The following is an 11598-nucleotide window of genomic DNA, read 5'->3' on the forward strand; positions in this document are numbered from 1 at the left end:
ATCTACTGCTTGACAGAATTCTAAGAATAAAGAAACCGAACAGACTTTTATATGAAAACTACATAAACAAGCATAAAGGCCAAATAGTCAACAAACCAGAAGTAAAATGGGAAAATGAATTCATGCTTTTAGAATGGAAAAGTATATATCTGAACTGTTTTTATTGCACTATCGAAAACAGATTAAGGAGCTTTCAGTATAAATATATTAAGAGGATTTTGCCTGTAAACAAAATGTTGTTTAAATATAAACTCGCAAATTCAAACCTCTGCGGTTTCTGCAGTATGCATATTGAGGATATCAATCATCTTTACTGGGAGTATTCCAAAGTACAACATTTCTGGTCAAAATTAAAAGTATTCCTTGACAGGAACAATATTCAAACTGAAATAACATTCAAAAATATCTCTTTTGGAGTTATAGAGAAACAGACTCCGAGAGTGATGCATATCAATTTTATTTTCCTATCATCAAAATTTTATATTCATAAATGTAAACTTATAAACGATATTCAAGCTTTTGAAAGCTTTGTCATATATCTCAAACAAAGAAAACAAATAGAGAGATGTTTGGCAGAATCTAAGGGCAAAATACAGTTACATGACCTAAAATGGAACCAAATCAATATAAATTAAAATAAATTTTAAAGGCAACCTTACATGTTTTATTACATGTTCTATTATTCTTCTTACTTCATTGGATTTTTATTTTCTTATTTGACTAAAAAAAAATGTTCGCCTTTTTTTACAAAACTTTATTTTTCCTTAGTTAACTAAACGAAAAACAAACATTTCCATCTCATGTGCAACATATACCAATATCAATATTGGAGTAATACAGACACCTCTAAACTTATTTTGTATTGATATCAAATATATGATATTGTAAAATGTATGTTATGCATGATACCGGAATAAAAGTTTATCACAAAAAAGGGAGGTAATTACAATGTGATGACCATTAAAAAGGAGTTATATACGAGCATTTTATCTTCGCCCGTGGGCAAGATAAGAATTTCTAGCATGGTTAAATTATTGGATCTACTTATCTTAGATGGGAGAATATAAGTATCTTCCATGGCCGAGAGTGTAGGATAGGTTCATCCCGACCCGAGCGTAGCATCATAGAAACCTTGTCTTGGTGCAATATTTAGAAAGCTTATTAATTATTTCTCGCTTCAAATGTCACCATAAAAAAGTTTTTCACACACCTTTCGAGAAATAATGCTTCACTCTCCTCAGAACTATTTAAAGACCGATTTTACAATTAACATAATCTGAATCACTGCGCGCATATCCATGACAACCACGAATTATCGCATATCCATACACATTTATTTTCACTACGCACAAAAGAGTTCTAACAAAAACAATACTGGTAAACCTCGTTTCCGCAAAACACCCTACGCTCGGGTCGGGATGAACCTATCTTACACTCTCGGCCATGGAAGATACTTATAATCTCATTCAACCCTTTTGACAAATTTAACGAAACAAGTGTTCGACATACAGACCGGTTTCCAAAATATACGCATGAGAGCAAACAGTACGTACTAAACACATTTGATGAGAATTACAAATCCGTGAGGAGAGGGTGGTGGACGTATATGTGGTGGCGGTGGGGAGGGGAGATGGGAGAGGGTGGTGGACGTATATGTGGTGGCGGTGGGGAGGGGAGATGGGAGAGGGTGGTGGACGTATATGTGGTGACGGTGGGGAGGGGAGATGAATCTGAATTATGACACTTATAATCATAGGTAGTTTTTATGCTTATAAAAATCGGGAAAAAAATAGACAGATAAACAAAACTCCACACACACATTAATAAGACATTCATGTTGCATAAGAAGGGCAGAGACTTATGATAATTGTCGAACCCGCAGATATTAACACCATTGTCAAACCCATATAGAGCAGAGAGTTAATACTTTCAGTTTAAGTGTAGATTAGTTCAGACTTGGAGGATACCTTATCAGAAATATACCGTTTGATGTTTGCATATAAATCAGTTGAGGATTCATTTTCTGATATAGCTATTTGACGTGACTGTCCATTTCATGTGAACTTTTTATCCCCATACAGTACGCTGACCTTTGTGTCTATCCATACTCGGAGATAGACTTTTTGATGTGTGTGTCTATCAATGTTCTGCGAAAACAGCATCTTATGTGTGTGTCTTACCATATTCTGCGATACGTTCTCGATAATGAAATGGTAATGGCAGGTAACCCAGGCTAATAAAAACGAATGTAAGTGGTGCGATACATGTACGAACGGGAATTATCAAGTTTGTATAGTACGGTAGCGCTTCGACAATACCGGAAGTTTACATTGACCAAAAATGGTTGACAAGTTGGAGCAAACTTTTCAGAATTAGGTATTTTACACGTAACTTTACTTTTCATCAATTATAATGGTTAATCAAATTTGCATTGGAACACTGCAAACTTTTAACAGCTATACGCTAGGCTTGTTTTGCTTCCATTTTCTCATCAATGGAAATAGTTTGCCCAGATTGATTGCAGTTATATTCATTTATAATTTTGGAAATTAAATGTTATTATTGACGATATATGTGTTGTGACCATGCTCATATACATTGTTCATCATTTCATCCACAAACTTATCATAAATTATGCAATATAAATACTAGTAAATTTAAATTACTTTCTTAACTAGTCATTGAATTTTGAAAGCCCTGACCAGTAGAAAGGATTTTGTTTGAACACTGATTTCAGCCCAAAATAATCATATACAAACAACATACCGGTATCTACCAATCAAAAAATATTATTCCTCAAGGTAGCACAACAATTATTAATTTTAAAATGAAAAAATAGTATACCCTTAGGCTGCTGATGGCGATTTTAAAGGCGTTCCAAGCTGTTTGTCACTCAGTCAATATATCCCCAAAGTTTTAAGTAAATTGAAAGAAATTTAGAATAAACCAGACGATATTTTTGAGCAGACGACAATTTACCCAAAGGGTTAATTGGGGTTTGAACATAGCACCTCTCAAACTGCAGTCAACTATTCAACTGTGTCGACATAAAAACTTGCTCAACAGCGAGGCTGTTGGAAGTGCCACATACCACTGATACTACACTCCCCCACTGTTACCTTTTTGGGCCCCATAACATTCAGGCGATACCAAATTACTTCTAGCACCTTTAAAGTAAACCTGGGAGGAAAAGTGGGGCTCGAATCTATGACTGCTCGTACACTAGCAAGGCACTCTAACAAACTGAGCTAACCAGGTGGCTGGTTCTTATCCACACTTACCTCCTTGACTCATTAACCCTTAAGGCTGACAGAGGCACTCCTGCCGGAACAGCTTCCACCATCAAAGTGAAAGAAAGAGTATATGCTTTGAACCTAATACCTTTGGACCTGCAGTTGACACCACTGCCGCATCGCCATTTAAGCTAGCTCAATAGTGAGGCTATAGTACCCTATACAACCAATATTACAATTTCCATTAGTGTTTTAAATCCATTAATATGCGAATAAATGTCTTCACAATGCCTGCTAAAATAGCCCCACAGAAATGACTTTCACAACTCCTTTCCACTATTAACATTTTGTGCATGACCTGATGACAGGCTGATGTGACCGTGCATTTGCTATTTATTTAAGCACACACCCAGAACCAATTATTCAAAATGAATTGTCTGTGTGTAACTAAAGTACACAACCAGCTACTATCCTGTTTGCAGTGAGTTTTAAGAACAAGTTTTCTACTAGTTTGTCAGTATGTTGTCTCTATTTTTTCAGGATGGTCAGAATGGCTGAGATTGAGATAAAGAAATGTGGTGTCAAGTTTGATCCTCCAGCAATAGTTGTCATTTATGGTGACAAGGGGGCGTCTAAAACTAGAAGAAGGACAATGCCTCTTCATGACTTCGATAAAAAATCTAATATTGATAAGGCAGTTGAAAATTTACATTCAAATCCAAAGCATGGCAAGTATGTGTCACAAATCTCCAAAGCTCAACTGACAAGACTTGTTACAATAATCAGAGACAAGCTGAACGGCATGAGCTTGGAAGCAAGTCTAGCGCGCAACGATGATTTGGATAAAATCGATCCCGAACAGAATCTGAATGCTGTGGATGAGGAAACTTTACAACGCAAAAAGGTTGTGATGGATCAAACATTTGTGAAACATCAATTGAAACCTGGAGACCCTGGATTCGAGTATGATGTTCAGGTGGAGTTTGATGAAGAACAGGTTATAGAATCTGGCTGGGACTCAGGCGACGGCTCAGATTTTGAATTCTAGATGTGAATCAATATTGTGTTACTGGCTGTTGGGAGTTATAGATATATTAAGAGTTGAAGTGGATTTTTAATTATAGTTACGACCATGACATTGTTAGTGTTACTGACTTTGTCCGAAATGATGTTTCCCATTTTTTTATTGCAGTGATGAAATTTGTACAAGCCCTGCAAAATGTTAGTGGCAATGGGGTTTGTTAAAATACATAGTCAGCTTAGTTACAATTGCACCAAGCAGTAGCATTAAGAACTTTTGGCCGGTATTCATACAAAATCTTGAGTCATTTCCTAAGTTAAGTATCTCACTGGTCATTTACTATACTAATTAGAAATTTATAATATCTAGATACAGTTTTTATCAATTTATAAAGTATACATACTTTAGGAAATCACCTTTTAATTTTCAAAATGACTCAAGATGTTTATGATTACCCTGGCCCCAATTTCTCGAAACTTCTTAAGTCCCTTATTTATAACAGGATTAAGCTAAGCTCACTATTTTTGTTTTTCATTAATTTGCCTAACATTAATTTTTTAAAAAGTTTTTATACTTTTGATAGGAATTATCTTTATGATACGGTAATCACAATTAACCATTTTTCATTCATCCAAATTTGATTTAAGTACGTATTTCCGCTTATAATTGAAATAAGCTACTTAAGCCTGTTAAGCTTAAGATGTTTCGAGATTTGGGGCCAGGTTTGTAAGTTGTTGATCCAAATGTCTAAGTTGGATAGATAGACATACAGAATCATGAATGTCTTTGATACATGTAGGTAAATGGTAGCATTGTATGCCGTGTTGCAATATCCCTGAGTGCTGATTCAATAAAGCTCTGAGTCGTAAACTGAAATAATCTTACTCTTAGGGGTGGGTCCAGGAATTGATGTTCGAGGGGGCATAACTTAGGGGGACAACCTAGTGACATTCACCCTCACTCAGAACCAAAAAAAATAAATGGCTTAAAATGCTGACAGGGAGGTCTTGGGGTATTCCTGAAGAAAATGTTAAAAATTTCTAGTCTGAAATGGTGCATAATTGAGGGTGGGCACCCCCCAGTCGCCCCCCCCCCCCCCCCATTAATATCGCTTGTGGTCATAGTTACATTCTTTTTCTACATATTCGAGTGAAATCCACTAATAAAACTGAACACAAAGCTGTTGAAATAAAAAATCAATGTGTGGGCGTTTGTGACGTTTATACAGATTTAAGATAATTGTAATAACAACTGAAACTCTTTATTGAAACAGGCCCCTGATTAGTGAGTAAAAGTTGTCCAGCCTCGGATGTCTATGTTGAAACACATTCTATTTATTTTTTTGTGAAATGAAATACATGTTGATAATGATATGCATGTTCATGTATGAGTTTCACACAAATCCAGGTATTCATAAACATAGCTGTACAAAATTTTATGTATTATATTATACATTTCATGAAGTTTAATTTATAAAAAAATATTGCAATTCATGTTTTTATACCTGGTACGTTTGAAATTGTACCAAAAAAAGTGGTTGTGATTGAAGTGATTTTGTTTGGACTGTGAACATTTTGTTAATCAAACTATTTACAACTTTATTATAATAATTAACATAAAATAAGTTGTTATTCAGCATTTAAATGTCATGGGGTTTTATTGTCATTGTTTAATCAGATTCTGAGCCTGTGTGCCTAGCACCAACAAACAACTCTATAAATAGATTCTGCTCTTTCACCTTATAAAACATATATGCTTGAGATAAATCCTTATATTAATTTTTAATACATCTAAATTTAAAGATAGTATTTTGAAAATGATGTAGTATCTGATATCACACCAAACATGTTTTTCAAAAAATACTTAATATTTGATGGCTCACAACTAAGCTTACCTGTACATTTATTCTAAATATACACATGTATAATAATTGTTCAAAAATACACATGTATAATAATTTTTCAAATATACACATGTATAATATTTTTTCAATAAGTGTACAGCAGGGCACATACTTAATACATGTAGAGGGAAAAACATATTGAATAATCTTTTTAAAAAGATTCCTACTCTTTCATTAAAAAACATTTGGGGTTCCATTTTTTTATTTCATAATTCTTTTTTTTTTTTTATAAAATTGGGATTTTTTTTTCACCTTTGGCAAAAAATAGTATGTGTCAGCATAAGGAATACCGCTGAAAACATCAGGCAGAATTTCAACCCCTTATATGTCAGGAAAACAAACTGTGAACATGAACATCATAAGTCATCCTACAAATAATTGATATCTAGGAATGCCATACCTACGTGTGATTGTGTTTCCATCCCATGCAGAGGTTCAAGGCTGTATTTTACAGTTTGCCTATCGAAACCACGTGGGAATTATACAACTATGACCATAGCAAAAAATTGTTTGTGATATCTGTTAAATGTTTGTACATATGTTAAATAACTATCTTCCCAATAGGAACCAGCAGGAAGCAACATTGACCTTCATGTGTAAAAATAAATGGACTGGTTGAACCATTTTGATCTTATATAATTTTGTAATTTTTCTAACATTTAAAGTGAAATTTTCAGTTTACGTCTTCTTATTTTATCAAATCTGGTTAAGGTCTTCAAGCAATTTATAATGAGAACGTTAAAACTATGTACATTGACTCAGATGTTTAAGATAATTGACAAGATTTAAGATGTTCAGATGAATTACACAAGGCCATGCCAAGTACATTGTATTTCTATGTTTAGGATTATAAGGCTTGTTGGTATATGTATATGGTCGGTATATTATGTGCAGACATACAACAATAACTTTAATCCTATAATAAATTGTTCGGAAATTAAATAATAATGGGGTTTCATAGTCTTCCTGTTGGCGGTGAAGTGGATTTCGAAGAGAAAAAAGAATGCCCTTGTTCAAAATGGTCAAATGGAACTTAGTCCACAAGTTGCCAAAGGCAATACACATTTGTATAGCAAGACTGAGAACTCTGGCTGTAATGACTGCTGAGTTTTGCCCCTTTGTGGACAGTTGAATTATAAGAGAAAAAATGCATTTACAAAGCAAATATAATCAAGAAACATTAGAAGCATTTCACTAATCATAACACTATTAAGCATTATAACATTTAGAAACTGCAGGGATATCATAGCTTCTTATTTTAAACATTTACATTGCTTGACCGTTTTTTGAGCCTCTGTTGTATATATCCCAAAGCAGATCACTTTTCGATCATGGACTTGTTTTTCCATTTACATTTTTTGCTTACTAGCGGCTAGTTCTCGTACTCATTAATGAACTACGAGCAAGGTGCTTAAAAAGTGTGAAGTCAGAGTGTTTATTAGACCATATGACAATTTTTATGAAGTAGATAATCTTTCTCAATCACTTTGAGGTCACCGTATCAATAAATATATCATATGTGTTTGTTCTTTAAGCCAATTGAAAGAGCAAACTAACAGAAAATCACATAATAAATTTTTTGTTTGAGCCAAATTTTCTTTTTATTATTTTTATCAGGGTATACAAAAAAACAGGTCTTGGACGTCCCCCACACATTCCTGGCCAATACACTTTACACTAACACAAATCATCTCTTGTTTGGCTTTAGCAAAATATGTACAAAAATCACGTTTTTTATAAAAGCAATAGTCCACCTGAACTATTCTCTTAGAACCAGATGAGAATCGAAACATGATTTTTCTTCAGCCTTAATTTTCTAGCCGTTTGTTGCTAAAAACCTACATGTATTGTAGAAGATACCTTATCATTTTAAATTTTTAATAAACATGTTTATATGAATGTCCGCTATAAAGCACATTGGGGCCAACTTTTATCACCGTGGACACCACAAAATGTGATAACATTAGGAAATTCAGTTGCGAGTGTCAGAAATTGAATTTAGGTTTTAATAACAATTCAAATAAACCCAGTCCACTTGTAGACTATGTGTTACATGTATATAGCACACTGTATTTGTTCATGTATTATGTTGCTAGGTCATGTGTTCAGAATGTTCAAATCCGTCCATAGTTTGTTCTGTTTTTATGCTTTTGTTTATGGCAATATGTTTATGAAAATTGTAGTTGATTAAAATAGGGTACATGTAACTGCCAGAGAACCTGGTCAATAACAGGGCAAAGAGCATGTAATGTATTAAATAAAAAGAACCACTTTTTTACATTACCCTTGTTTGTTAAGCAGTATAGTTGTACACATGTTTAGTAAATGAAACAAGTTTATAGAATACATACAAAAGTATATCTAAACACCAGACAATAAATATAAGATATACCATTCGCTATATTCACAATAATTCGTATCCTTGTCGTTAGAGACACATCAGTAGTTTGATTCAGTCAGCCAGTCCATTGGCCAGTTATTTTTACAGTTTTATCGAAACGCTTGGATTCTAATCTTAAAATAAAGTGAACTATAAGTTGGTTATGAATACAGCCCCACATTGTGATCATCATAGTGTACAGTGTAGATCCAACTGGCGTCTGTGTGCATGGCCATCCTGTCAACGAATGTACAAAAATATTATAAGGTCAAGAATTTCAGTTTCAGATTATGTAATTATCACAAATGATATTGATTTTTTTGGTCTTACTACTTCATTATTATAATTTGTTTTGAAATTTGTATAATTTCTACTCAGTTATAATTATCGTACATTATGATTATTGATAAAAGGGTCCTTACATGTATATACAAATCGAGGGCTCGACACTTAAATGTAATTACTACCCTAATTCATGTGAGAGGTTATGACACTGTTTCACTGAGCTGTCAATATACTTCGTATTTACTACATTTTAAAATATAGAAGAACTTATTTTCTGTAAAAAATGATATAAACTGATGCATAATGGCAGCTTTTCTTTGAATTATTACTTATTAGAATTTAAGCATAATAGTTAGAATTAGTTTATTTAATTGTATTTAGCTGTTTGTCATTTGCATTTTTTGCTCAGTGTTATTTTTATGCAACATTTGTGGATTGTATTTGATAGATAGAACCTCTAAAGAATTACATGTATTATCCGAAATGTATGTAATTAAATTATAAAAAACACAACATTAAACTTGTTTTTGACTTATTCTGAAATAACGCACGAACTTATTATTTATATCTCTGTCTTTCCAAGAAAAACGTTTTCTTTATTGTTTTAGCCGCGGTTTGTTCGGCATGTTATTGTGAAAACACACTTGATGCAGAAAGCACTCTTGAAGATGCTTTGAGATATTGCCTCAAATGGACAAAAACTCTCGACTCAAATTGGTTTTGAGAGATACCCAAAGTTCGACAAAAGCTTTTGGTTCAAATAGGTTTTCAGAGGTCTCCTTAGATTGATAAAAGTGACTCAATTATATTTTGAGAGATGCTTTTATGTGGACAAAAACTCTTGACTCAAACACAGAGACTTGAATGTAGGATGCAGATCCCAACAGCTGCCCCTGGCTTACTTTTAATAGTTGCCTGTGGCCTCAGTCTTGACCCTGAAAATAAAGAAAATACAACATTTTATAGACTGCTTAACACGTCATGGAACACAATTCAACTATTAAACATGATTTGTTGACGATATTTCAACTTTCTATAAAATCAAAAAAATCCACTGGGGTTATATTAACTCGATAAACTTTGGGATGCGTTCAAGTTCCTTGTTGATTGTTAACATTTTACAATGGCTATACATTGTTCATACATGTCTATACTTAGCTGCATCATACAGAAGGCCAATCAGACCTCATGTGGGCTAAAAAAATCATTACAAAGCTCACCAACCTATTTCGTGTATATTTATATAATCAATATATTAATATCATCAGTATTTAGGGAAATACTTTCATGTCAAAATGTAGAAACTTGAGTTTTGAATGTCTTGAACAAAATGTATAAACACTACTGGTACTATAATGTATCGGGCCTTCAAAAACTTACACAAATGGTGTCATGGTGGGACTTTTAAAAGTAAAAAAAAGAGTCAAGTTTGTGCAAATAAAGCTGACATTTCACAAAAAATGGTCAAAAGCACTCTAAAAAGTCAACAATGTGTAGAAAGCAGAAGTGTTTTCACTATTTGCACCTCGGTAACCTTCGACTCTTGAATGAAACATGGCGAGCAATGATATCTAATTCAAAGATGGTAAAAAGGCTATGTATGAGGGATCTTCGAGACGTCAGCGAAATTTTAACAAATCATGTTCAAAAAGTAAATGATTTTATATAAATAGGAAATTGGATGAAATAAGATTTTTAATTTGTGCAATCCTGGACTTGTGTCACACGGACCCGAAATGCAATCTGGATGTATGACGTTGCTATATATCAAGTTCCATCACTGTCTATCTATGCTTAATAAACTATTAATATTCTATTTTAAGTGACCTTGACATTACTGAGCCAAAAAGCAATTCTAGGGTTTGTCTTCACATAAGCTTCCTCCACAACAAGTTTCATCAATCAATATAAGGTATTCTTAACTCAAGTCATTGAGCAGATGTATCATTTTAATCTCGACTATTCAAAGAATAATGTACTTTATTAAATACTCATCATAAATCGAAACACAATACATTTCGCAAAATACGGTAGTCCGTGTTCCACTCCCTGACAAAAACGGTCGTATTTCACGCTGCTGACGTCACTGCGTGTTTTAAAATGATGTCACAAAACAAAATAGTGCGTCATTAAAATGACATTTATTATGAAAAATGTGTCTTTAACCCGATTTATCCAGTAATGTATACACTAAGAGGTTTATTAGAACTGCGTTTTGTACCAGAATGTCGTATAAAACTCTCTGTGGAAAATTGCAGATTTGATTTATAATCTGCTAACATACCCTTGAGTCGAATATAACCGCTCCCATCAAAACGCAGTAGTAATAACCCGATTATAATACTCACTTGGCGTTTTCGTCTGTGTTGGCGACACACATTGGTTAAGGTTTTGGATGTAAGCACCTTTAAGTCATTATCAAGTAAGATTACTCGATCTATCCCTACTTTATGAAGTTATTAACAATATTTTTAATAGAATGCAAATGTTAAGGTTTTGCACGTAAGCACACACAGGTAAATATCTCATCTACAACTAGATGTATTACATTGAGGCTTTATACAATTAACTCCTTCATTCAAGCTACTTAAATCACCAATTTAGATAACTCTGTTTTGCGTATAACGCAAATTTTGGCCCTTTATTTTTTATTAAAAAATTCTGGTTATGGTTTTGCATGTAACCACGTTTAAATCAATGTTTCAACTGATAAACCATTCAGTTCATTAAACCTTTAAATAGACATGTGTTCCAAACTACTCAACCTCCTTAACAA

The 11598-nt window shown here is 33.5% G+C and overlaps 1 protein-coding gene across 1 annotated transcript; it reads left to right on the plus strand.

The window, feature by feature from the left end:
- Positions 1 to 2324: 2324 nt before the first annotated feature.
- LOC128220657 (centrosomal protein of 19 kDa-like) lies at positions 2325 to 9325 on the plus strand. Its single transcript, XM_052929139.1, has 2 exons — positions 2325 to 2376; positions 3774 to 9325. The coding sequence occupies exon 2, from the start codon at positions 3775 to 3777 to the stop codon at positions 4279 to 4281; it is 507 nt and encodes a 168-aa protein (XP_052785099.1). The 5' UTR covers positions 2325 to 2376; position 3774; the 3' UTR covers positions 4282 to 9325.
- The last annotated feature ends 2273 nt before the right edge of the window (positions 9326 to 11598 follow it).

The sequence above is a fragment of the Mya arenaria genome, chromosome 15 (assembly GCF_026914265.1).
Source record: "Mya arenaria isolate MELC-2E11 chromosome 15, ASM2691426v1".
Lineage (NCBI taxonomy): Eukaryota > Metazoa > Mollusca > Bivalvia > Myida > Myidae > Mya > Mya arenaria.

Coding starts and splice junctions, on each gene's coding strand:
- LOC128220657 (XM_052929139.1), top strand. CDS start 3,775: ATGGTCAGAATGGCTGAGATTGAGATAAAGAAATGTGGTGTCAAGTTT.